This window comes from Myiozetetes cayanensis, unplaced genomic scaffold (assembly GCF_022539395.1).
Source record: "Myiozetetes cayanensis isolate MyiCay16 unplaced genomic scaffold, myiCay2020 scf1, whole genome shotgun sequence".
Lineage (NCBI taxonomy): Eukaryota > Metazoa > Chordata > Aves > Passeriformes > Tyrannidae > Myiozetetes > Myiozetetes cayanensis.
The window spans coordinates 96,149,681-96,177,645 of record NW_026086604.1 but is presented as its reverse complement, the minus strand read 5'-3'; the positions used below and the strand labels follow the sequence as shown (position 1 = coordinate 96,177,645).

Here is a 27,965-nt window from a genome sequence, read left to right as displayed (position 1 = left end):
CTGTACAATATGCTATTTATGAAAGGAACCTTGACTAATTTAAAGTATGCTCTGCACATTGGTGCTTTTAAATTGCAGTCGCTGAGCAGGGGAAAAGAGGAGAAGATAACCTCAACTGTGAGCAATCATAGTTTTTAAATGTGTTTTAATAAAAAGGCATAGACAAAAGCATTTTTGCTGCAAATGAATACTAAGAGAGGGGCAGTTCCCACCACTGAGTAGAGTATTTCTGCCAGAGCTTTTCCAATGTTAAGCATGTTTGTATATTTTTATTTATATTTTCTTAGTTGAAATAACAGCTTCATCCAAAGGTATAGGAGAGACTGGTCTCTACTGGCAAACAACTTGCAGATATGGAAAACTGCTTGCCTGGCCCCATAAATACCATGCTTGTGTAACCAGTTGTGTCCAGATACATATACAAACACTGCAGTCATTGCTCAACCTCAGTGCTGGAGTGTCCATCAGTTTTCATGTTTACGGTGCTGCTCCCAGACACACTGCCCTTTTATCCTCAGCTCTCCCCTGGGTCCCTGATGTCATCAGTCTTGCTCCCTCCCCTTGCCATTTTCTTTGTGCCTCTAGACACGGCAGCTACAGCTCACCTTTTGGCTTTCTGTGCCAAAGCTTTTGAATCCTCCCCTACTTCTTTGAGAGCACCAGCATCTCTTGGTCCTCTGGCAGGAATGGTGCCTCAGCCTTGAGGTGCTGCCAGTCTCCCCTGCATTCTAATGCCTCTCCTTCAGCCTCTGCAACTTGTGAAAGAGGAAGGAGACAGAATTAGAATCCACTGGTGGGTCAGGGAGTGGTGATGCTATTCCCCAGCCTCCCAGAGGGCGCCTCAGTGCGGCGTTGCCATAGCGACAGCTCCCGCAGCTCCCTAGATAAGACGGGCAAGACCATCAGCTGCAGACCTAGCCCAGAAAACTCCTCCAGCGAGCCTCGACACTAAACCGCACCTTCCCCACCACCTCACAGTGCTCCGTAAGTACTTCAGCCACATTCTCACACACTTCTCTCTCCTGGCTGGTTGGCTTGGTTGGCTTCTTTATTTTAATCTCTCTCTCTCTCTTTTTTTTTTTTTTTTTTTTTTTTTTAAGTCACCACCAGCATGGAAAATTGCCTTGTCACCTCTGGGGCTATGGGGAATGGGGACTAGCAAGAAAGCACAGGGTCTCACTCCACAGGCAGTGGTCTGGGGATGGTCCCATTTGGAGAAAGTTGGGATGTGACTGCGCTGAGGCTGGAATGCAGCCTGGATGGGGTCATGGTGGGGAGAGTACTTTAGAGAAAACTGCTTCAACTAACTTTAACTGGTGGGACAGTTCACAGGAAGCCAACATAAGCCAACAGAGGGGGAATTGGTATCAGGACTTCTTATCCCACTACTAAGGTTGGCATGTGCAAGGGGTTATTTGTACTTTAGGAACTAGTTAAGGAAGACTTTGTATTTTTTATTATTTCCAAAGGCAAAAACTTTGTGACCAGAACCTGTGCAAATGTGTATCACATTTTTTCAGTCAATCAGAAGTTTAGCTGCTTGTTATTTTTATTTATTTTACGCCTTTATGGGCGGTAGTGGGAATCAGTCCACAGCTCAGCCAGGGTGCCCAGAAGAACACTCTCTGTGAGAAGAAACTGGTCCCAGACAATTCTATGGTATTTCTGTATCCATGTTATTGTTAGCAGCAAATTTTTGGGGTGGAAGGAGGCACTAAGATCCAGCTTTCCAATATCCAAGTGTTTGCTAAGAAGATTTAAATATGCTTCAGAAAACTTTAAGTCAGACTAATCTGACAAGAATACCTGGAGAGAGCAGCCTAGTGCCTAAGTAACTGAAGAAGAAACTCTGTGTATTAGCATGAAGGTGTCTTCTGTGCCCAGGAAGGTATCACTCCAACACAGTAACATTAAACATATGGTAAAACTTGTAATGAAAAGTTTGCAATGCAACACAGGAACACCCAGATGTTCTACTTTTAGCACATCTGTTTTCTACTCTGACTGCGGTAGACTGGTTGTCTTCCTTTATGGCTTGCCAGAAAGCAGTTGCAATTGGGCTAGGATAGGAAGGGGTATGGGTGAGGTGCATATTTGCTGATAAAGGTGCCAAGTCTGCCTGATGAGTGAAGGTGGAAGAAGCCAAACGTAGACAGGTATTGTACCATTTCTCTTGGCCCCTGAGCTGTTTCACATGATTTCTGTGTTGGGAAGGTGGGTGTGAGATGGCTACATCCAAAGGATAGTATCTTATTCCTTCTTTATGTATTCATAAATTACTTAATGCAAATACGGGGCCTACTCCCACTATAGAGCCCTCTGCAGAGGACATGCTATAGAAGGAAGGACTGGTCTGTCTTTGCCTCCCACATAGGTTTAGGGAGGCAACGGAAAAGCAGGGAAGGATGCTGGAAGCATCCCTCTTTGTTCATGTGCCTCATTGCAACCAGACAGAAAGGGGCAAAACAATTTAAAATAATTACAAATCAAAACCTGACAGAAAACCCTAAATGTGCGTGTGATGGGAGAGGAGGTACCAGTCTTAAAGAGCAAGCCCTGATGCCAGAGCAGGTCTTTGGGCAGGACAGCAATATGCTGCTTTTGGTCCAGGCTGGACTGTAACTATTGCAGTACAGCCTCTGCCTCATGTCTGCATGGGGCAGCACCCTGTAAGCTATTCCTACTTACTCTCATTTCCAAGTATAGAGTACACCAGCAGCAGCAAGGCTAGGCCCTACCTATGAGAATGTGGACAAGCATGTGTGCATGCTGTCCCACTCCAGGGCCCTAGTTGCCTCTCTTTCTGCCTCTTCTTCTCTCAGCTTATGGCAAAATATGTTCTTACAAATTGCTCTGGCTTCAGAAGATATGTTATATAGCGTCATACTGGCTTCTGTGGCAATGTGTATTACCAACTACCAAAATAAACTTATTAAATTCAGATTGCCTGCTGCCACCGAACAAGGATGATCTCAAGAGTACTTGTATTTATGCAGCATCCTTGTCAACATGCTAATGGTTTCTTTAATAATTTTGCATGTCTTGGAAACTAGCTTTTCTTGGGAATTTTGTCAATTGTGGAAACAGAACACTCCTCTGAACAAGAAGAAAAAAAATCCACATACAACACCACATAGTCTACTGAAGTCTTCAGAAGCACAGTTTGTGGATATCTTACAAAGGGTCAGTTCAGAAATTCTAAGTATTCAACATACAAGGAAACCATAAGCCTTACTGTACAATGGTGAGGAATATTGACATCGATGCCCACATGGCCCCTGTAAACTTTCATAAGAATTGCATATCAGAACTTCATTTCTCCATCTTATAGATAAGAATGATTACCTACTGATGACTCATTAGAGAACTGCATTGTCCCTTGAGACTAGATACAACAATCCATAGGTACCTAATTTTCATGTAGCACCTAGAACCATTCAAACCCTAAGAGAAAACATGGAGATTTAACTTTCTCCCCAAGCCATTTCCATGCCTAGTTCAGGATCAAATGAAAAGTCCAGCCCTTTAGTTTTGTTCTGAAAGCTTTAATTTTCATCTTACAAGGTAGGTTTTTCTCATGAGATTTCGTCATAAGTTGGTTTAAATGTCACAGTATCAGATGGCCTTGAAAGATTTACATCATTTTAGTAGAAATATGTGAGAGTAGCTTTACTGAGTATTCCCTAAGCTCTAGGCTCATTACTTGTGAAACAAATATCTACATTAAACCAACTGTGCATTAAGATAGTAGACCAAAACCAGTTCCTTTGTCTGTCTCCAGTAAAATATTTTTACGTAATTGAAGCCTGGAACTGGTTGCATTAATGGACTTTTTTATGGAAACCCACAATTTAAGCAAAGAATCGTATTATTTGTGTGTTTTAAGACTATGTTAGTGAGTGATAGGATAGCTTTATTTGGGCACTTTAATCTAGCACATCTAGCAGCTGAGAATTTTGAAAAAAAAACGAAATGCACTTTAAGCTAACTAAAAGTCCAAAGCTGATATCCGGAAAGTGAAAAGTTCAGATATTTTTCATCTGAATCACCATGTCTTACATGAATGTGTGCCCAAAGGAGTCCTACTGTTATATGACAGTGATTCAGCATAAGAGCTCATTTACATGAGGCTGAAGTAGCTTTTAGTCATACCTGTACTTTTCAGTTTGCATTATCATTCACTGTCCTCCTCTGTCTGTAACTAGAGCCAGTCCTACAGAATGCCAAAAATGTTAACAAGGGGCAATGCAAAACCATGTAGGCAAAACTAGAATTTGTCTCAACTCTTGGGGAAGTATTTCAGCTGTCTCAATCAGCTCCATATTTTCCTAGAAATAAGAGACTCAAGGTGACTCCTTTAGTCCTGTATCTTTGCAGGGGGGTGGTACAGCCTAGCTGCATTGTACCAAAGTCTCAGGATAAATGACCATTGAATCCTAATTGATATGGAAAGATCTATAGCATTCAGGAAGTATATTCTGTTGAGTGTGATTTAGAGCTCCACTGTAACCATTACAAATGCACAAAGGATGAATGTGGATCATTATGTCAAGAGAGATGACAAAGTGCAAGAGAAAAACACCATAGTTCATCATATATATAGCAAGCATTAGCTAACAAGGTGACTGACAGCAGCAGAGAGTGCAAACTGTGCTAGTGTGAAAGCTGCTAGGAAAAGTGTTGCACTTAACACATGAAAATCGAGAACCTGCTTCAATTCAATGGGGGCATACAGTCCTTACAGCAGGATACCTTCACATGAAAAACATTACTGGGGAACGTGTTTCCTTAGTTACAGGAACATATTTTAATGGTTTGGGAAAGTACTATTACAATGCTCACATACAGCAACCCTCCTTTGAAGGAGAGCTCTGTGGATAATGTACAGTGACAAGTTGTAACAGCACTCACAGGTTCACACATCGTACCCAATGCATATACACCCAAGATGCCCAAACCCATGATATATTTTGTCTCTTTTTATTATTTTGTCACACAGTCTGTCACAATGTGCCATGTGTAAACACTTTTGTAAGTAAAGCAATGCTGGCTGAAGGGCAAATTTAAGAAAAGAAAGGAAGGGAAGTATCAGAAGTTAGGCTGTAAAGCAGTATTTTAAAGCACTGAAGATGCCAAGGGCTTGGCATGTGTGACTATGAAAATATGAATACAGATCTAAGAGTTATATTTTAGAATAATATTTTCCAACCTATCATATTAAGAAAAAATAACGATGCCATTTTCTCATAATCTGCATATACCAATCCTATATCAAGTCTTTACAAAGCTTAATTTTTATTAGGTGAAATAATTAATGAAACAACCTAATGAAATCTAACCAAAATTAACCATATTTTATAAAACATTTCCAGTCAATATAATTTATTACCAATTATATATTTAAATTTTGCTACCTATCCTCATCCTTTTGGCCTCAAGACCTGTTAAAAAAAAAAAGTCCATAGTGTCTGAAATGGTATCCCTGATTTTACTGGAAACCTTGTAGGCAAAGTATCCTTCAGAAAAGAACACATTCACTACAATTATAATATTTAGACAGTGTGCCCTAATCAAATCCAATTAAATCAAATGGCATTGAAGAGTAAAACTCCCTCAAATCATAAAATGAATTGTGCGCCTTCATTTGGTCAGATTATAAATTTCAGTTTTAAATAAAATTATATCTGCTTCATTTTAAGCCATAGTTATAGTTTATTTATACAGGGGAGAAACATAGCACCATATCATGCTAAGGTGTATTCAAAGATTTCTTTATGTAGGGTCTTCTCAAGTGGGAGATTTTTCTTGCTGTAAATGAAAATGAAGTCTTCAGGTTGTATAATACTTTAGTACAGATGTGAGGCTGGATGGGGACAGTTCTACAGTGAACATCCAGAGGTCAAACCCTTTATTTATTAGCCTGATTCAGTAAGGTTTTAGAATGTTACAAATTTTTGTAAATTTTAAATACTTAAATGTAAGGGAGTTAATCCCATATGTGCATGAGCTGAGTAAAATTTTGTGCTGCTAGGCAGGGTTACTCCACTTACTTTGAAGTCACTTGCATTTAAGACATGTTTTTCCATTCCCTGAAGAATTAGCTCAGTGCGACCTTTCATACTTTTGCAAATATTTATGTGACTGGATTTTCCTTAAGGATTAATTGTTCTTTATATAGATGCAGTCATAGAAATTAAATTAATTCCCCTACTGTTCTGTTTCTTGTTGACAAAAAACCACTACAATTTACAGAGAAACAGTAATGTCATTTCTTTACCTCCAGCAAGACAAAAACAAAGTCCCACAGTTCAGTCTCCTATTTTCTCATCATCCTTTTCACTGCTTTTCTCCAGCTGCCTTTTGTTTTCACTTTTATTTGCCTTTCCTTCTCCACCTCCCCTTCCTCAATTTTCCCAATTTGATCTGTCTTTCATCCACTATTCTTATTGTCTCCTGTGTTTTTTTCTCTTCTTCATTGCCCTTCTCCTCCTTACAAGGAAGTCATAGTCTGCTCTTATTCCAAGAAAATGGGGAATAGAGGTTGTGAATAAGAAACTAGCACAACTGTTGCTGGATGAAGGAAGATACCAAGATCACTTGGACTGCACCTTCAGGTTGAAGGTTTTCTTCCTTTAAAATGCTTTTGTCATTCTGATGGGTTTCAGCTAAGCAACTGTAGAAACAATCAGCAGTGAAAAATGGCCTTATTTTCTTCTCTCTGTGACAGCATTTGTGGCAGACCCAGAGTTAGTGAGTCCAGGACCAACTCTCAGCTTGGGGGAGGTGCTGGGGAAGCTCAGGTAGAAGGGTGGGCTTCAACACCAACTGCAGTTATGCATAAAGAGGGGTAAACCAGCCAAAACAGCAATCCACTGAGACTTACAGGGCATGGGCAAATAAACAGCCTGGTGAAATGAGTTCCCAGTGATGAGGAAGTCTACTTCATCCTGGCTTTGGGGTCTGTGGGCACCAGTCATCTTTCTGAGGCAGCCCTTACACTTGGATCTTCAGGGGGTATTTAAGATGTCTTACAGGAGCTGGACTTATAAGACTAATTCAACAGAATTCATAATTAAAGTTGGATCATATAATAAACACCAAATATGATCCTTAATTTATACTTGAGAAAAAATGCAGAAGAAAACAAGAAAAAAAAGAAAAACCCCTAATATTTACTATGAGATAGCACTTTATGATCAAAGGCAGTATTCTTCTGTAGAGCCAATCCGTGCTATCATGGGTTGCTTACAGCAAGGATGCATCTCAGCACATGTGAGTGAAATCAGGCCAGCAGACTGCATGACAGAGGGCAGCTGGAAGACAAGAGTTCCTCACGATCTGGCTAGCAAGTGGATACATTACACCAATAAAGTTGTGCTTTTTTTGTTTTGGTTTGGTTTTGGTTTTGGTTGCGGTTTCATTTATTTGATTGTTTTGGGTTTTTGGTGTGTGTCTGTGTGTGTGTGTAGTATCTTCAAAGGAGGAGAAAAGCCTGTTTCAATGATGTCAACAGAATGTGTTCAGCCACTTGATATGCCCGACGACAGACTGGATAAGCGAGATTCACAGTGTAACCATTTAGGTAAGTGTTATTAGATGATGTCATCGCACTAATGAGAGGTGTTGCCTTCACATCATGAAGTCCTCTCCAGTGTCCATTTTTCCCCTCCAACAATAAAACTGAACCCTGAAGAAAATGGATAATTATACCTTCTGCTGACACTTCTGATGCCAGATGGAATGGCAAAGAGCATTTTTCCTGCATATAAATATCAGCTGAAACTCTAGAGTGAAGTTAATTACAGAGAAAGCAAAAAGAGTCATTGATTTTTTTTCCCTAGGAGAAAACATAGAGCAGTTTCTCCATTTATACTATAGTAAATTGAAAGCTAGGATGTAGCTAAGCTTTACCTGAACACATTTTCCATATGAAATTTGAGAAAAAGATTTCAAGCATCCCATTTCATTCATTGGGGCAGCTTTCTGAAAATGTTTCAGAATCAATCTGTTCCTTCCTTGAACCTACTTTTACACTGAGCATATCAGTCATCTTTGCTCTGCCACTCTCCTGAATACCAGACTTCATACTTGATAGATGTGTTTTTTGCATATTCATGGTCTTTGCTTCTACTTCAAATTCTATTACTTCACTCTCATCTTGCAAAATTGTCCTGAAGATTTAGCAACGCAGAAACAAAAATCTATTTGCTCATTGTTACCCTTGTGATGACAATAATGAAACAGAGAGGCCATTTCACTTGCGTGTCAAAAACTGTCGCACCACAGGCAAGCAGAATTTTATCAATTTTGTTTATTTGTCCTCCAAGGAAGGTATCCTAATTCTGACTATGTCACATGGCATTTCTAGCCACAGGCACCAGTTTTACAATCTGCAGGCTCACAGACATAACATGTCTTAAATAGTGTAAGAGAGCCTGGAATGAAGTCGCGCTTGCATCCAAGTCTGCAGTTAGGGGTTGGATAAGGGTGTGGGAAACCCAGACAAAGGCAAACAAACAGCTTTTAAGAATTTAGAGCATTGGTTTGAGTGATGATAATAATGAGAGGTGTCGCAAATGAGTAGTTAGAATGTTTAAAAAATTAAGAGTAAATTGGATTAGAAGCAGTTTGGAATAATTTACACAGAGACTGGGGATGCAAGGAGGGTTAGAGTGCAGAGGATATGGATACCAGAAAAGGGTGCAAAAGCACCTAATCATTGACTACCTTAACATTTTAAGAAGTGATTCAATAGTATTTGCTACAATTATAACAACTAGTTAATTATAAACTCAAAATAACAACATTCATACCATAATCAATTCACTTGCTTGCACCCAAGGAAATAAATATATACATCTATATCTATCTGGGTAAAGGTACTAATCAAAAATTCCCCTCAAGGTCAGTGAAGTACTTTTATCAAATCCCTTAGCATTTCTCAACAGGCATGGGCTGGCCCTCAAGGAGAGTGTGTGTGTAATCCACCTAGACCTCATCATCAGCAACACGTTTCAGGTATTGCAAACTTGAGGGTTTGTGAGCTCCAAGAGACATCCCACTCAAAGGGAGTTGCTGGTGCAGCCCACTGCTTTCCAGGAGCACTCAAAATCCGGGAGGCCTCACTTAGCACTGCTGTTTATATGGTCACAAGATGATTTTTCCCAAAAAGTCCAGTAACCATAGTACCATTGCATTCAGCCTACAATTCATTTTTTGCACAAGGCCTCCTAACAATGGTACCATTTCACTTGGGCTACAATTCAGGTAAATTACTTACGAAGGGTAACACAAATAACAGCTTATCCTTTGTTCCTCATCTTGGTTGGGCAGCTGACGGTCCTGGTATGGTCAGTATTGTTCCTACCTTTACCATGCAAAAGCACCCAGTATGGTCACAGATGCTTCCCCACCCAACTGGTACAGTCAAGGGGCACTTCACCACTCAGCTGGTTCAACCGAGGCTTGTCAGAAGCTGCTGAGATCACAAAGCAGGCCTGAGGATGAGGTGAGGGAGGAGGATGCACCACCACAACAGATTACCTTCAATATTTTCAGCTTGCATAAGCACTCAAAAATGCAGACTCTTGTAGAAAAAGACATGCTGACTCTCTGAGTCATCTGAGTCAAGGCTTGTTTTAGGGGAAAACCAGAAGTCCAGTACAATGTTATGTAGACCAAAAGCAAATAGCAGTTGCTCAGTAGCTCTTGAAATAAAGGCAACTCTTGAAGGGAACAATATACTGACTGGCTTATTTTACCAGTGCCTCAGGCTGACCCCACATATGTAAAACTTTCCTTCATAAAAGTGCCCTTTTAACTCTCGAAGACACAGTCCACACGGTGAGCACTGGATGAAACAGGGGTAGCTATGGAACCTCTGCTCACAGTGATGCAGCCTTCCCTCTACCATGTAAACACACAGCTGCACCCAACTCTCTCCCTCTGTTTTATATCTACTGCCTACAACACAGAAGGACCACCTAAGTCATTTGACTTCCTTGTAGTATGGCACAGAGGCCTCTTTTGATGAGCTAAGTATTTAAAAGATGTTTTTCATGGGCATTTTAATTTACTTGGATTAAAGCACTATTATTAAAGCATTTCTTTTCAATGTCTGGTTTATTATTTCCCCAAAGTTTCAATTTCTATTATTCTTTTCCCTGCAGAAGATCTTTCAGAGCAGCTGATTAAGAACTGCGACCTCAAAAAAAAGCCAAGAAAAGGTAAAACCATCCCAGCTTCCCAAAACACTGAACAGGAGCAAAAAAAGCCAAGGAGAAAAGATACACCAGCTTTGCCCACTCCACCACCTCTAACAGGTAAGCATAAATCTCTTGACTTTGAAATCCCAATTTAGCTGTGGGAACTGAATCTGAGCAAAGTCCATAGACCCCTCATTTAGTTATGTCCCCTTGGATGCTTACAGAAACACAGCTCCATGCATGTGCATCTTGGAAGGCAGATGAACAGAGTCTGACTTCCTCAAAGCCATCCTCCGTTAGTTGAAGGGTTTGCTCACAGATCTGGGAACACCAAGGTGAGAGGGTGTATGCTCTGGAAAACGTGCTCCCTTGGAGCTCATAGTCTTGCTGCTAAATGATGCTACATTTATGTGTTAAGTGATATGCTGAGTCATGTTCGATGTCCCAATTTGATATGGTCCAAAATCAAAATGGATCCAGTTCAGCCCCTGCACTTTCTCTTGAAACTCATACCCAGTGCTCAGAGGAAGGCTGAACGAGGATAACGCTGGCAGTAGACCAAAGAGGCACACAAGCCACCTGCACAATTTCCTGCATCATCCAGGATTTCCTCCTAGAAATTACAGGGCTCATATGCTTATGGGGACTCTGAGCGTTTCAGGAAGCCAGAAATCACCACAGCAACAAAGGCGCTCCTTGTAGGATGCTTCCTGCTGTGGCACATCTACAGATGTTTGAGAGCCAACCTGGGGAAGGGAAGAATAAGCTGGAGACTGCCAGTGAAACCTGATGACCTTCCAAGAACAGCAGTAGGAATAAATGTTTGTCACTCTGCTAACAAGCAGTCCTTGCGCTCTTCAGGGAGAGAGCTGTGCTCTTGTATCATCGAGTTGTTCTTCCCATGCTGCACGTACACAGAGAGTGTTGTGGGTGGGAGTGGAAGGCTCAGACAAAACGTATTAAAAAAAAGGCCCTGCCATTAGGAGGTGTAGAGTCATTCAGTTGCCCTAAGACACAAGGTGCAGAAAGGACTGCCTTGCTTTCTAAACTCCTTCTCAGAGAGGAGTCTAAATGTAGATGAATCCAATCAGCTACATATTACATCAACAATTTAAACATAAGGAATTACAAAGGTGTGATTGAACCACTTTTGTCCCGCAGGTTTAATGATTGAATATTTATTAAAATGAATAATTTATTATTACAAATGATCAGGCAAAAGATCTTAATCGGAATTATTTACTACACAATATAAACACTAAAACTACTAGTAGTATAGTATAAGATAGGATAGTGCATTATATCATAGCAAGTATTGAAGCAATTTTATTAAAGTTAACAAAAAGAAACAATTATTAAGTAGCAATTTGATGTAACTCACCAATACCAATGCTCGTAGAGAGATCTCTTTCTCTCAGCCTCTCCTCCCAAGCGAGGAACCTCTACACATACACCCCAAGAAGGGATAAGTTAAGAAAAACCTGAAAGGGAGCTAGACTTTTATAGTATAAGGTGACTGACTGCTAGTTAAAAATTTACAGGCCAGATACTTTCTTATCTGTCATATCCAACTTCAAAAGGTAGGATGTGTGTTTGAAGTTTGGTGAACCAGGCTGGTGTTGCATTCCGGATTAAACTGCCCAGAGCAATTACATTTTTTGATTTTTTAAAAGCCTCTTGGTTCATTATAACCTCTAATTAGCATCCGGAGAAAGAGTTACACGTTCTTCTCCAAGAGAAATTCTTTTTAATTTAGTGAGAAAAATAAGATATTTTGGCAAAAGGTTTTTACAAGAGTAAAATACAACCAAGAATAAAGCATTTCACTAAATCATTCAGCAAAAAGACCCATTCCACTGGAAAAATCCACTAAAACAAACCATATACCAGCTTTAGTAAAACACAGTTCATTGGTTTTAAGTTATCCACAAGAGAAGGAAAGGAGTAAAAGAAAACAGATTAAAAGGGTTACAGACAGAGAGAAGAGAGTGGAAAAATGGTTACCAACAAGATCCATTGATTCTCATGGTGCTGACTGCAGAGGGAGAAGAGAGGAGAGACCACATAGAGTCTCGTGCATTTACAGAGTTCAGTTTTCCCTCCCAGGCAGGACATCCAGTCAGTGCCTTCCCGGCCGGAGTGAGGTGTGCTGTAGGCAGTCACAGGCTGCAGGGGTGTGGTGTGGTTGGGCTACCAGGCAGGTCTGTCTTGACTGACAGCCCGGCTGCAGGGCCTTCAGTGATGCCACAGGCTCTGCATGGGCTGCAGAACCTTCCAGCTCTGCCATGTGCCCTCAGCATAGGCCTGATGGGCAGCCCTTACCATGAACCTGGCAGGTCCAGGCCCAGCCCTTTCCCATGTGCACACTCATAAGTGAGTTGGTTCCAACCCATATCAATAATTCAGTGAGATTCGAATCCAGGATCTCACAGCTGCTTTTAGCATAATTCAACACCAGAAATATTACCATGGGGCCACCAGTAACTCATCACAGATAGCTTGTATGAGAGCTTGCATTCTGCGTTCTCTGATTGAATTCTAGGCCTTACTGGAGTAGGCCCTCCTGCCACAAAGAGTTAGCCAGTTAACTACTTGTAAGGTTCCCTGTATAGATGCAACAATTCATCAAGCCAAAAACAAGCAGCTGGGATTTTCCTGTATTTGTAATCCAGATACTGAATTTGACTCTGTTCAGTTTTCACATGTATCTTCCATCAGCAATTCTCTTCTAGGGAAGAGTGGCTCAGAGGCTGAAGAGCTGCCTTTTGTGCCTGCAACTACCATACCATACAGAAAACATTGTTTCACTGGAAAAAATAAGCCATTTCTGTGCAATCCCATTGCTCCCAACTAGAGGCTTGAGCATCTGTGTGATTAAGCTACTTTGACAAGATGTCTAAGGTTCTGGAATAGAAATTCTTTACCATGATTTCTGATGGGCTGCAGTTTAGTGGATTAAATACAACCAAAAGCAAGCTAGCCTGATAGCTTCATTGTTTGTAGCCTATAATTAACTTGGAGGAAATGTAGGGTAGTTATGCCATGCAGCAGATCATGCACTCATGCCGCTTTACTTCAGAGTAGTCGTTGGAAGAATTACACAGGTGCAAGTTTCTTCAGTGTGAACTAGGCTAAAGTGTTGTGTTTTTTTTTTTTTTTCCCCTCCTTGCAGGCATAGTTTCAGACTTTTCTGATAATCTGCTGAAAAGATATGGTATCACAGAGAAGCCACAGAGAGAGAGAGTGAGTCCAGTCTCTCAAGTCACTGAACTGGAGCAGAAAAAGCCCAAGAGAAAAGATACACCTGCAATACACATCCCACCTTTGATAATAGGTAAGAAACCTCGGTGAAGAATCCTCCAAAGTGGCTAGTGTCAGAGGAATGCCTGGGAGGAGGTTGCTCTCTGCCCAGCCTACTTAGCTGCTCTTAATGAACTAGACTTATTTGGTCTAATAACAGTGGTGGCTCATGAAAAGTCTTTTACATATCCCCTGCTCATGCTCTGGGGACAGAAAGGAAGGGAAGTAAGAGAAGACATTTGGTCACTTGATTATCTTCCACAGACTGTAATCCTACTTTTCTGACAGGTCAACTAATATCCTGCTTTTCAAACCTAAGTAGCTGTAAATTTTTAGGCCACCAGCACTAAAATGCCTCAAACAACTTGAAAAAAAGCTATACTGATTAAACTCCTCTTCACTTCACAGTTCCTGACATGCACTGACAAAATCAAGCTGTAATGAACTTCTCATTAACAGCACCTTAAAGACAATTCTGTGCTTCTGGCATAACATACAATACATACATGCTCACCTAAGATGCCACTAGGGAAGGGAAGGGAAAGGAAGGGAAGGTGGAAAAAAACTGGTGACCATCAAATGTGTGACAAAATTCAAACTCTGTGCATTTGTTATGGGGAAAAAGAGCTTAATTACTAGATTATCTTTCTGAACAGCTGTCCACACAAATACTTAGTTGTAAATGCAGTTAAAATGGCAGATGTGTTATCCCTCTCCATTTTTACCAGCTGGTTATAACCTTTCTAGGACAGTCACTCTCCTTCATGGGTGGCCAGGGAGATTTTCTATCACAAGTCAAATGGACCATACAGGGTATCTATTGGACAGTATGTGGTCCAAATGAGAAGCAGAATCAGTCTTACACCTTACAGACACCCAATCCAATTGGGAAATGCAGGTACAAAAAGGGGGGTGCTAAATTAGTTATCTGAATTCTCTTCTACCAGGGTTAAGCTTCTAAATGTATTCAGCCTTCAAACTTCTACTGAAGTGGCACATATAACATTATGCCATGTGCATACAAACAAACTATGAGCAGAAGTCTCCTTCAGTGGCCCACTCGCCTTCAGCCAGCCAACACCTTTTCCGAAGGGATTAGACTAGAACACAAAATAGAATCACAATTCCAGTAGTCTTTTTTTCTGTCTCACTTGACAGAAAATGGCTTGAATCTGATCCAAGCCTGCAGTCAGCTCTGGAACGCTCATCTGCACTTAGCAATATATTTCATTAACTGAAGTATTTCTGAGAGCTCTTCAGGCCTGTGGGTTTGAGACAGAATATAAATACATGCCTAAATATGGGAAGACGGTTCCTGAAACGTGGCTGCTTAGGGTTTCCTAATCAGATCAGAGGTAAATAGCAAAACCACAGTTTCAAACCCTCATTCATTCTTATACCGTAGTAAAACAGTTAAGGTAGCTCCTTTAGGATAACATCACAACCCCACTGAAAACCTCTGGGTAACATGAGAAGCACAGAAGTTTAATGTCACCTCTTGCCTCTCCAGCAGGAGTTGTCCTCAGGTAGTCTGTAGACAGGTTCCATTTTGTTGGTTTTCCGATTTATAGCCCAGGAGGAATGGCTTAGATCTAGGTGGCACCTTCTTGATTTAAGCCAACTTCTGCCTATGTTTGAGCTTCCTAACAGAAACTTTTATATCTCTGTAAGCCTTCATGGTTCTCGTGTCTAGCTAAAAATTGCAAGTAGTTGCAGGTTCTGTTGGGAAATTATGACTACATTGTATTTACCTGTCACAGTTTTGCTGTCGGGAAAGGGACCGGACCAGCGACAGGGGTTCTTGGCTAGCTTTTAGATGTTAGGAGAAAGCTAGAGGTGGGATCTGGAAGGTTAGGTTCAAGCTGTGACACAGCCCCAAGAAGAGACACACAACACAAGTCCAAACACCTTCACAGCCAAGGCTGATCTAACTTTATTAACACAAAAAGGTGGGTTTTATAGGGAAGAGTAAGGAAGGATCTGGAACCTGGACGGGGATAGGGCGGAGCATGCAAATCCACTAACAGAGATTGGGTAAAGGTATATGAATAAACATTGCAAGGTAGGAACGAGGGAGGAGATAACTGGGGAGAACATGATTGGTCAGTACCACTTGGTACACTGACCAATGGAACACTGTCTCTATGCCTGCTAGGCTTCAAGTCCATGAAAGGAAAATAGGAAAGTCAACCTAGTAATAGGTTTTATGATTTCAGCAGAGCTACCACGGCAAAGCCCTCAAACATTGGTGTCATCACAAGTAGTGGTGTCGGCAAGGTTGTTTTTCCACTCTTCAAACGAAACCTCTTCTTTTCCCTGATTCTTCCATAATGCATATGCCGTTTCCATTTCCTCGTGGTCTTTCTCACCTCCAACATTTACCTTCTGCTTTCTTTAGTCAGACCGCTTGGCAGATATTAATAGAACAACCTACCAATCCTTAAAATAGATCTGCAGATGAGTTGCATTTCATAATACACACAGCTGGGAAAACAGAGGCAGAAAAACTAAGTGATTTATTTATTCAGCAAACAGAGAAAGACTAACTTACAAATGTTTCCCAAATCAAATGTCCTTCTCACATCCTTTTGGTTCACACCCAGAACTTCCAAACTGCATTCAGTAAAGCACATTTTCTCCACAACTGATCAGTGGCATTGTATCCAAGAAAAAAATCCTTTCCCAGTGTTATACAAATAACTACAGCTTTGACCTGCCATTTGTATACCCTTTCCACTGTTTTGCATTAAAAGGCTGATTTGTGAGTGGTCCATGGAAAGTTGTTAACCTGCATCTCTGGGCTACACCCACCTCTGAGCTCTGAATCATGAACTCTACTGGAAACCTTTGGAGGTCATCAGTCACCAAAGTGTTTAATTGATAATGATCTTGCATTCATTGTGGTAAGTGTCTGTGCAACTAGAGCTGGGACCTATGCTTAGGTTTTACCTTTCAGCTGTCCCCAGCATTGCTAAAAGGACTAGTTTATGTGCTATAACTAGGCCATCAGAATTACATAAACACATTTTTCCTTCATCACTTCTTCGTTTAAATAAGTGAATAGACATGATCCATTTATTTAGTGTACATATCTGATCTCTTATTCCTGATTTTACCCAAAAAGCAGGTTATCTCTCCTCAAATGATCCATTCTAGCTTCACATTCTAAGCATGCTTTAATTATGTTTCCTTGTTCCTCAGATCCTCCATGATGTAAAAAACCAACAACATAAACCCTTCACTCCTTCTTTAAAAGACAAAACCCAAACCCCAAAGACAACAGTAAAAAAAATTTGTCTGTATTTGCCTAAGTTGTCTATAGAAATAGAAGTCTGTGTGGGGGACATCTACATCCATCTCCATAAAATGTCATCATTCATTGCAGTTAACAATGGTGGTTACTCAACTGCTGCTTGAACAAATAAAGTCCTTTGTGTTTCAAATTAACATTTATTTATGCCTTTCAGTTTATTTCATAGTGCTAGTTCACAAGAACTGCATATAAATGAAGCTGGAGTCAACTCAAATGAAGGGCAGTATAGGTTGATATTTTCATTAATTCATCGCCCCTGAAAAGACTCTAAAGTTAAAGAAAATCTTCCTCTGTTGTATTGCCCTATTTTCAGACCTTGGCAAGACTGAAAGCCTTCTATGCAAAAGAGTTTTTGATGCAGAAAGAAGCAAAACAGGTTGGTCTGACAGAACAGCTCTGCTGGTATCAAACATTAGGAGACCAAATTTGGGAGAGATTTCACTGGTCTCAACACAATGATATCTCTCAATCCTGTTTGTAGACTACATCAACATCCACACCAAGGAATGTGGGCATAAAATTCATCACACAAGTCACTTGTTTTCTACTGGAAACAGGCAAATCTAGCATAATATGTTACAATAGAGTTCAAGAACATTTTGTACCTAATGCATTGTTCTCACTTCTTTCGTATTTATTTTCTAATGAAGAGAGCATTTACAGTATTAGTGATATCTTGGTATCACACAAAAGCCTCAATACACCTAAAGGGTGGACTTACCAGTTCAAGTATAAGAGAGAAAAAGAGAAAAAGAAACAGAGAGAAGGGAGGAGAGACAGAGATTTGTGGAAAGTATGATCTAAAATCCAAGTCTGTTTTCACATTGTTCAGCAGTTTTTGCAATTTACTGATACTATGTAACTTCAGTGAGATGGCACTTGTCATGTTGGTGTTCCAATCTTTGTCTCTTTTGTCATCTGCACTTGAAAAATTTAAGTAATATGGCTATATACTTAGAGGAAATATATACATGTTCACATAAGGTAGCTCAGTCACAAAGATTAATCACAGCATTTACTTAATCATGCAAGCTCTTTACCTTATTTAGCTCCCCAAACCCTTTTAAGAAAGAGGTTCCCAAATAAAACTTTATTATCTCTTTTCACAGATTGGAAAAATATGCTAGATTTAAGAGTGCCTAATAATTTTAGAAAAAATGCAGTGATTCAGTTCTAGTTCACTAAATACCAGGAGACTGATGTGCTAAAAATAAATGAGGAGTAACTCCCACGATATTGGAAAACTATGTTCAGATGAAGAAGTAAGAGAGGACTGAAAATTTCTTTTTAGCCTGGTATTTTCCAAAAAGCAGTATGTTAAATCAACTTTTTTTCTCCTTTTTGTTGTTGTTGTTGTTGGTTTTTTGTGTGTCCTTGTGTTTTTAAGGCACTAAGCTGTTTACAGAAGAACAAACAGTGATTATGGAAGACGAAGAAAAGGAGGGAGACACAATCCACAGTTAAGATTACGACGATATTTCCAGTAATGCAGTGTAAATAATTCTGGGTCATTCAAAGTAGCAGCACACAGAAATAGAAGTTCTTTCATTTTTATAAATAATAATTTTCTCAAGCATACACTTGATTTCAAATTATCAGCAAGTGCTTATCTGCATCTTATGAATTCCCAGCAAGCATCATAGGAGATGATGACAGAAATTTTACTGACACCTGGAGTTTGAAGGATTCTGTTGGTTTACTATAAGTGACTTCCCAGCATTTCTGTAAATGAGGAATCCATCTCAGAACAGATCTAGCTTTGTGCAATGTGGTGATAAGGGTTAATACAAAGAACAGCACTCGTAGACTGTACCTGGCACTTGACACCAGAGCAGTAAAACATCAACTAATGATTCAAATTGCATTTTTCTCCTGACACTTTACCTAATTTGTCCAGCTTTCCTCTTCTGGAATAACAGTGACCACAGTGAAAATTCCCATGTGCAAAGCTGATGGGATAGATGGAGAAGGTGCAAGGGCAGGAGCCACACCCTGAAATGGAAAGCAAAAATTTCTTCTGCCTGTATCTGCTCATGACTTGTGTTTGTGAGGATGAAAAGAGAGATTCACTGCAGAATGAAAATTTACATCTAAGGGCTGTCAGCACTAACACATCAGGATAGAGGGAAGAGCTCTCAGAAGAGAAATATCAGGGAAGTGCAATGCCTGCCTGTTACATCAGTGTAGGCAATTGTCTCCACTAGTCAGTGAAAGATAAAATAGTTGGATAGTTGATCCGTTTCCTCCAAATAATTTCTTTTGACACCTACTTTTTAACTTGAGTTCTAGGTGAGTTAGGAGAGGTGGAAAAGATTGAAAATCTTTTGGAAAGTGGAAAGTGAAAATTGAGTAAAAGGAATAGTGTTACTCAATGACATATGCATATTGCAAGGTGGAACAGCACCATTTGATTTTTTTTTTTATTAGTTTACCTCATTGATTCAATCAAGAACTGTTTTCACAGCCAGCTACAGTCTGGTAGAATGGCCAGTTTGTGCTTACCTTAATAGGTCTGGGCTAGATAGAGTAGCACTGTCAGCTGGGCCATTAGGGACCTGAGCAGAGAGGTTGAAGATCATTGAATCATAGAATCAACCAGGCTGGAAAAGACCTCTGAGATCATCAAGTCCAACCCTTGATCCAATACTGCCTTGATCCAACTACTAGACCATAGCACTAAGCGCCACATCCAGTCTCATCTTAAAAGCCTCCAGGGATGGTGAATCCACCACCTCCCTAAGCAGCCCATTCCAATGTCTGATTACTCTCTCTGTAAAAAATTTCTTCCTGATATCCAACTTAAACCTCCCCTGGCAGAGCTTAAGACCGTAAATCATCTAGCCTGGCAGACTGTATTTAGTTATCTTTTTAACTCCCTTAGGAAGACAGCTGAGGACCATAATAGTTTGGACTTCATTTGCCACAGTGACTGAACCAGCATCTTTCATGAGAATGCAGTCTATTCACAAATATTAAGCTTCAAGATATAATCAACAAGCTTATAATAAATAATTGCATATTAAAGTGTACAAGATGCCTGCTATATTATTAATGGGATGCCTAATAACTAGGAGGTGTACTTGTTTTTATCCTGTTAACCTATCAGTGAGATAGTATTTAAAATATAAACAATCAATAGTTCATATAACAACAGTAACGTAAGGTACACAGTAAAGTATGTCACAGTAAATATGTGAAAAAAAATACATGTTACTCAAGTCTAGCTTTACCAGTGAAGCTGGTGAATATTTTCAGTGCACAATACAGCAAGAGTGAGAGTGTGGAATCCTGAAAAGATTCAAATGAACATCAGTAATGGATTAGCCATGAAAATATACATGTTTAGACATGAAGGTCCTTAACAACACAAAGCAGGAGCACAAATAGGATGCGATTGAGTTCACTGCTCTGAAAAGGATTTGTTTCCAAGCCTGGGGAATTCTGACACAGCTTAATAGGGGAAAAAAACCAACCAAAACAAAAAAGAAAGCACCCTTTAAGCCTAGCACTATACAGTGTTCAGCAAAGAGGAGTTACAGTCTGAGTGACATCTCTGATGGCACACCAGCCTAATTTACCATCTCTGTATAGATCAACTCGAAGTCCAGATATAAAAATGCTGCAACACACATCATATTCTGCAATTCTTTTAAAACTGCATATTTACAACCTGGCAATTCAACATTTTCTGTTCTTCCACCCAGGTGCAACATAAGCAATTAAAAGTAATTTTTCACTTGATCAATCAAGTTAATAGAAGGTTTTGCAATGTTCCTGGGAAGCCGTGTGATGAATTATTTCTCAGCTTCCACATGCTTTATTTCACTCAGTTGAAGTGTTAAATGTTACTTTGTTTGGGAATAAAATAATTTTTTTTTCAAATGAGGCAGACAATTCCCCTTCCCCCAAAACAAAGCCTTTAGGTTTTGCAGAATTGTGTGTGGACTCTACAGTGGTGTGAATGTGGTTTATTGGGTTTATTTATTGTCATTCAGGCTCCCTTTAAGACCAGATAGTGCTAAAACAAACAAACTGCTCTCCCCAGACAAATGACAGGAGTTGGTTAGTTCTAGGGCAGAAATGCATTTGTATTCAGTGTCCCCAAAGGGCTCCCATGGCCATTACAGCAAAAATGAAAGGAAACTGAAAGCACAGACACACACTAAGCATTTCCATAGGACTGTTGAGACTGGGCTGCTCCAGACTGAAGGCACATTGTCTGCTATGTGCATTGACAACTTTGTATGTGGAGAGGTGGCTTGCATTCAGATATTTATCTGGAATGGCATCTCACCCCAGAAGTCTGCACTGGGTGGGACAACCACTCCAAGCCCTCAGCGGGGAATGAAGTGATTCAATTAGTGAATAAAAGACTGGAGATCATTAATGGCTAATATTTTTGAAGAGAATTCTCAATTAACATCTACCTAGAAGCTAAGACACAGGTCTCCATTTACAATAAAATTTGGACTAAGGGATTTAATGGCTTTAAGAACTTTCAACTAAAGATTACAGAAAGCCCATCAACCATTTGAAAGGGTTTCTGTAGTGCTAAATATGAGATTCATAAGGTAGGTGGAATAAATTCAAAGCAACATTCATGATGCTATTGTAAAGTCACACTATATTCATAGATAAAGCAGAATTTACAAGCACTAAGTTTAGCAAAACTTACACGGAATTTGTGTCTGCTTGAAATTTTGTCTTAGTGGTTGATAAGTTGATAATTGTATAATGCTTTGACCACGTAAATTATTCGATATGTTTAGATATCTTAACAGATCATCTTCCTGCATGTTTTATGCCATCCTTACCTTTTGAGATTACACTTTTTACACACGACTTTACAGTATTCTTGTATGCAGAGAGATTGCCCAGCAATACCTTCTACAAGCAAAAATCAGAAATGCATGTCAGCGAAGCACCTTAGAAATTTTGGCTTCTCACTTGTATTTAGATAAGTTAATAAACAGATATTACTCTGTTCCTCACATCCCTCCCAAAAAGCCATGGGCCTTTTAAAGTGAGGTGGTGCAAACAGAAATACCAATATTTTGGCAATGTAGATACACAAATAGAACGAGTGAACATTTAAAGCCAGTTTCTACCCCATGATACTGGCTTCTGGTCCTGCATGAGGAACTCACATAGTCTGTCAGATCCAGAAGCTACAAAGGGAAGCTTAATCCATCCTTATTCCTGACATCCTGAAGAATCCTTAAAAGACACAGACTGGACAGAGAGAGAAGTGACAGCTATATTATTATGCACATTCTAGAAATTAAAGAACTGCATTTGATGGACCACTTGTGCTTATTCTTTCAACTGCAATGATCCTCTAAATGGCAACATGTGTATCCATGACTGTGAGACACACTGCAGTGAGCTTTGGATTTCTCCAAGCTGTCATTTTTTTTCCAACCTTCAAAGAAAAATTTAGGCCCCCAGGTGGTCTTAGGGTCTGAAACAAAGTTATACCTATCTCAGGTTTGTTCTTCTGTATTCTGTTCAGCCTGGAGAAGAGAAAGCTTAAAGGGAACTTATTATCAATGTATATAATAATGCACGTAAATGTCTGATGGGGAGGAATAAAGAGGGAGCCCGGCTCTTCCCATGTCCCACTGAAAGGACGAGAGGCAGTGGGCACAAACTGAAATACATGGAATACCACTTACAAGTAAGAAAATATGTTTTTGCTACCAAGCACTGTCACAGATAGTCCTGAGAGGTTGTAGACTCTCCATCCTTGGAGATTTTCAAAACCAAACTGGACAAAGCCCTGAGTAACCTTCCTTGGTGGATCCTACTTGAACTGGCCAACTCCAGAAGCATTGATCCTGCCTCAGTGATTCTGTGACTATAGTCCAGGATCAATAACAAGGGAGTTTCTTAGTGATACTTAGCAGGTCTATGAGAGACCAGGAGAAAGGTTTGAGGTAAAGGGAATGATTGTCAGATAAAGTTAAAAATTCACAGAAAGTTCACAATAAATATAATTTAGTCTTGAAACCATGATAATGGGGTGATGGACCAATGTGGAGTCCCGAGGAAAAACACAAAATATAAGGAATCAAGGAATAAATATTCAAGAGTCTTTCTGTGCCTCACTCACTGTGGATTTTAACATTCATATTTTAATTCAGATTTTAATCCTTTCCTAAAACAAATAAAGAACTCCTCCTCAAATAAACAAAAAACTCCTCCTCAATAAATAAAAGTTTATCAGAGCAACAAACTTTTCTGCTGTAGTAAAGTGATCCAATGACTGGAGCAAAGGCTCTGCTCACGAATGGACTACAGAGAAAAAAAATATTAAATTTGCAAGTGCTGATAATTGTAATGAGTTAACAGATAATAAATTTAAATGGCATCATAGATTTAAGATCATAAAATTTGTCTAGACAGACAAACTTATTTCTGTGCTGGAAGCAAGTGGTTATCTCCAAAATCATAAATACAGAAAAAGGTCAAATACATTTCAAAGCTGGTCCTCCCCCAGATAACATGGATTTCATTTGTGGAAAATTTTCCTTTGTTGTACACTAGATGTCAGGGTTGGACTGAGACATTAAGTCCATCCACTCCATTACACATCTCTATGCATCAGGCTGGATGCCATCAGCACAACTAAGTGCTAAACTTAGGAATTATTTCCGTGAAACATCCAATTTTTACTAAGAACAGTCTGCAAAAACATCCTCTCTCTCCCACTTTGCAGTATTTCATTTCAGCCAAAAACCCCAGGCTTTGGAAGAGGAAAGAGACATTCTGAGGTATCTTTCCAATACCAAAGAGTATCTGGCAGCATTCTTCACCTTCCCCAGCTCCAGAAAAAAAAAAATAACCCCTCTCTAAACCATTTGGGTGAACAGTAACTTTCTAGAGGGCATTCTAATGGACAGCAGTTCAATACAGTATGGATTTAGCCAGAGAAAAATGAGAGCAAAGAGGAACCTGATCAGAACTCCATTAAAGTTTAGGAACCATATGCACTCCACATGGCACATCAAACTGAGTGGTGCAGTTGATGCCCCTGAAGTACAGGATGCCATCCAGAGAGACCTAGAGAAGCTTGAAAAAAGTGGGCTTATGTGAAACTCATGACATTCAACAAGACCAAGTGCAAGGTGCTACACCTGGGTCAAGGTAACTGCCGGTATAAAGGGTCTGGGGGATGAATAGATCGAGAGCAACCCTGGGGAAAAGGGCATGGGGGTGTTGGTGGATGAAAGCCAGTAATGTGCGACTGCAGCCCAGAAAGCCAACTATATCCTGGGCTACATCCAAAGCAGTGTGGCCAGTAAGTCAAGGGAGGTGATTCTGCCCCAGTACTCTGCTCTTGTGTGACCTCACCTGGAGTGCTGCTTCCAGTTCTGTGGTCCTCGGCACAGGAAAGACATGGACCTGTTTGAGCAGGTCCAGAGGAGGGCCACAGAGATGCTCAGGGGGCTGGAGCACAACTCCTATGAAGACAGGCTGAGAGAGTTGAGGTTGTTCATCCTGGAGTAGAGAAGGCTCCAGGAGGATCTTATAGCACATTCCAGTGTCTTAAGTAGGCCTACCAGAAAGCTGGAGATGGAGTTTTTGCAAAGGCACTGACAGGATAAGGGTCAATTGCTTTGTCCTAGTTAGAGCAGCCAGGACCAGTTCATCACTGTGTGGATGTAACCCAAACTGTATTCTACACCCTCTATATAATTTCCCAGGAACTGTTAACAATAGACCATTTGCAGCAGCTTTCCAGAGCACATCTGACCCCTCAGGCTATAAGCTGGGTGTTAAGAAGACTGTGAGATAGGAGGATGTTCCTGTCCTCACACCAATGACTCAGGTGTGATAACTCTCATTAGCACCTCTACATCTAGCCTGAGGGGTCATGTCTGCTAATGGGCCATCAAGGATTCCAAAAATATCTCAGGACTCACAATCACCCATTGTGAAACTCTCTGCCCTGGGTGAGGTACTGGGCATTCCCACGGGAACCTGAGTGTACATAATCTTGGGGTCTTGGTACTTCTGGTACCACTTGTCAGATCCAGAGGAGGACTACAATGTTGACCGGACTGCAACACCACTGTCACCAACAGGTTTTCCTTTCCTTTTGCTTGGGACTCAGGGGGACCATGTGGGGCTCTGCACAGAGGCCAACGAACACCATTCTGTTGGTTTCCCAAGGTGCTGGGTTATACATCTGGGTTTTGTGGGTTAAAACCAATTGTTTGTCTGTATAATTGTATTTATTGTGTTATTTTTATTAAACTGTAACTCTGACTTATAATCTCTTTTGAGCTGGGTTAATTTCTCCTGCCGGTTTACCTTTAAACCAGCACAGGCTTTAACCTGAAGGAGAGTAGGTTTGGATTGAATATTAGGAAGAAATTCTTTGAGAATGGTGAGGCACTGGAACAGATTGTCCAGAGAGGCTGTGGATCTCCATCCCTGGAAGTGTTCAAGGCCAGGCTGGATGGGGCACTGGCCATGTGGAAGCTGTCCCTGCTCATGCCAGAGGCGTTGGAATGAGATGATATTTAAGGTCCCTTCCAACCCAAATCATTCTATGGTTCAGTGATGACACCCCAGGTAGGTAATTTCATTACCCTGTACTTTGACTATATATATTCAAGATGACAACTTACCTCTGCTTCATGGCAAAGGAGAGAATGTGGACCAGGAGAGCAAAGGCAGAAATCAATCCCTTTGTGAGATGCTGGTGACAGAAAAGTAATAACCCAAATAAACTACAGATAATAATGAAAGGTAAAACCCCAAAAGATTCCTCTTTCAACTTCTACATAAACCTAGTGCTGTCCACTTGTCCAGAGAACAGTCAGGTTCTCTGTTAGGTAAAGTGCCCTGAAAGAAAGGAAATGACACAGAAGTAATTTTGCACATACTTGTGTATATATATATATATATATATATATATGGATGCAATATATGCAGTATATAGCCTATTTGTGTAAAATATTTAGGGTATTCTACAAGTAAAACACAGTTCTCAGAAAATTCCTAGAGATAAATACATTTCATAAGCAGGAGACTTTAAAGTGCGTTCCTTTTCACATTTGGTTTAGTCAGTGACCCAGCCCCATTGCTACAGCCACAAGTTCTGGTGGTGGTGAAGATCAGTATCACAAACATGAAGCACAGGGTACAACAGATGAAAATAACTGAAACATGGTTACATTAGAGTACTCAGGCAATAAAGATGTCTAGCAAAACACTCTGAAAAGGTGTGAGACCTTGAGGCAAGTGTGCCTGGAATTGCAGTGAGGGGCATCTATAACAGTGGAAATACACTTTGGCTTATTTCATTCAACAACCAGCCATGATTTCAATGTGACTGTCACACAGCAATGGTGCATACACCAATTGGTGCAGTTTTAGTGTTAGACATGGTTACAGACTTGTAGTGTATAACAATGCAAATTCACAGTGAGCAAATTTTTACAAATATAAATAATAGAATTGGTAGGTAGTGGGGATACTCATAATAGGAATACTTATGACAGAGTGTTCAGCCAAGTTTTTGTACAAGAAATGTTGCTTCACAAACCTCAACACTCCTTGAAGGAGCCAATGACGGTTTGCTGTTCTCCTTTTTAACAAGGGCTTGACCCAAAGACTGTCAAAGCTACTGAGCTATCATGGATAGAAAAAAGTTTGCAACATATGATCTTAAGATGGGTAAACAACTAGTTAACAATGGGGGGAAAATAAAAATGCAGAAATAAATTAAAAATTGTTATGAAATTATCAGGATTCATAGTAAAGGAGGATTGTTGTTTCTGCTATTCAATGTGCTTATCCAGAAGATGTGATTTGGAAAAGGTGTTGGTGGAAGAAGAAAGCAAGTGAGGAACAGAAATTAATGCAAAGTGGAGATGAAATAGAAAAATAAGAAGCAACAGCTTCCTTGAGTGTAAATGACAAAACCACCAATTCAATGTTGATAAGTGCAGAATGAGGCATATAGAGAGAGGAAACCCCAACTCTGCAACTCTGTATGTGTGTTTCAGCTATAAATTAATTAGTATTTACTATAGGTAATTCTACAGAAACTACTGCTCAGTCCTCAAGGAGGTTCAAAAATAAAAGTACAACTTAAACATCTATTCAGAAAGGCTTGGAAGATGAAACAGAAAGTGTCATTACACTATTTTATAGATTTCTGGTGTACCTGACACTTGAGCAGCGTGCAGTGCTCATTCTCTCCTCGGGTTACAACAAAGAAAGATATAGTGAAGAGCAGCGAGGAAGATATAAAGTAGAACAGGTTTGCCTCTGAGGAGAGTAAAAACAGGACTGGAAATGGTCAACTGAGGTAGTAAGTAAACCACCAGGGGCTTCCAGGAAGAGGGCAGAGAGCTATTTGCCACTGTTTCTCAAAGTGCAAAATCTGAGGGCAAGAGCAACTTTTTCAGAAGGGCCACATTCAATTGTGAAACTCAGACCCATGGGACATTATGCATCAAAAGAACACATGAGATCAAACTCGACTAAATTAATGCCATAGAAAACAATCAGTATTATTTAACATTCAACAGAGTTTGAGCAATTTTAATGCTGTGCTACGTGTTCTTCTTCCAACAAGTGAAGCAAGAGGACTCTTTATACTCCAGCCTTCCACCTGCATCCTCCTGATAGGTCACACTATGACAGGAGGACTGTACTTCTCAGTACTGCTAGACAACAAAAAACTTTCCCTTGCTGTCTGAAACAGGAGTTATTGTTTTACCTGTGGTAGGCAGAAAATTGCTATTTTAGTACTAAGTGGGCATATGCTGCAATAATAAGGCTATTGAGAACATTTCTAACAAAATGTCCATTACAGTGTTTAGTTAAATCATACACTTCCTTTTATTCAAAACTGCAGCTGCTGTACAATATAGTATGACCTGTGCAATGGTTGCACAATATCCTCCATCGGCCTGGGAGGAGCATCATTCCAAAAGATGCCTCTTTAACTCTTCTGCTATTTCCTATTCCAGCTCTGGGAAATATGTTGAATCTTCTTCATCCTTTCCCTCTCATCAAGCACTTTACATCTCACTTGATGTTCCTCCAATTTCTTGTCAAAGGCAGGGAAATAGTCTCCTGAGCTGTGAGTGGGCCTCCTGAGGTGATGCAGCTGAGATTTGATGGCT

General features: G+C 40.2%; 2 protein-coding genes across 26 annotated transcripts in view; one reads left to right on the top strand and one right to left on the bottom strand.

Annotated features, from left to right (window-relative positions):
- The window catches only part of PDE1C (phosphodiesterase 1C), a 255,121-nt gene that overhangs the window by 7,986 nt on the left and 219,170 nt on the right, over positions 1 to 27,965 (bottom strand). For 15 of the 24 annotated variants that reach the window (XM_050325235.1, XM_050325014.1, XM_050325063.1 and 12 more), the window contains one exon: positions 15,411 to 27,963. The exons of 2 other annotated variants lie outside the window; for them this stretch is intronic. In XM_050325235.1, coding sequence (XP_050181192.1) covers positions 27,794 to 27,963 — 170 coding nt within the window. In that variant the 3' untranslated portion in view covers positions 15,411 to 27,793. Of the gene's footprint in view, positions 1 to 15,410; positions 27,964 to 27,965 lie in introns of those variants that run through there. 7 more of the 24 variants (XM_050325094.1, XM_050325150.1, XM_050325081.1 and 4 more) reach the window with 5 other exon arrangements.
- On the top strand, positions 820 to 22,121 carry PPP1R17 (protein phosphatase 1 regulatory subunit 17). Of its 2 annotated transcripts, XM_050325283.1 has the most exons (6): positions 904 to 984; positions 6,498 to 6,614; positions 7,470 to 7,582; positions 10,170 to 10,322; positions 13,378 to 13,539; positions 18,206 to 22,121. In XM_050325283.1, the coding sequence occupies exons 3-6, from the start codon at positions 7,501 to 7,503 to the stop codon at positions 18,280 to 18,282; spliced, it is 474 nt and encodes a 157-aa protein (XP_050181240.1). In that variant the 5' UTR covers positions 904 to 984; positions 6,498 to 6,614; positions 7,470 to 7,500; the 3' UTR covers positions 18,283 to 22,121. The 2 variants fall into 2 exon arrangements, with proteins under 2 accessions (XP_050181231.1, XP_050181240.1); XM_050325274.1 differs by lacking the exon at positions 6,498 to 6,614 and having other exon boundaries at positions 820 to 984.

Bases quoted from the DNA above. Each gene is read 5' to 3' on its own strand.
- PPP1R17 (XM_050325274.1), top strand. From the start codon at position 7,501: ATGATGTCAACAGAATGTGTTCAGCCACTTGATATGCCCGACGACAGA. The intron at 7,583-10,169 runs GTAAGTGTTATT...TTTTCCCTGCAG, and splicing joins TTCACAGTGTAACCATTTAG to AAGATCTTTCAGAGCAGCTG. The intron at 13,540-18,205 runs GTAAGAAACCTC...TGTGTTTTTAAG, and splicing joins CATCCCACCTTTGATAATAG to GCACTAAGCTGTTTACAGAA.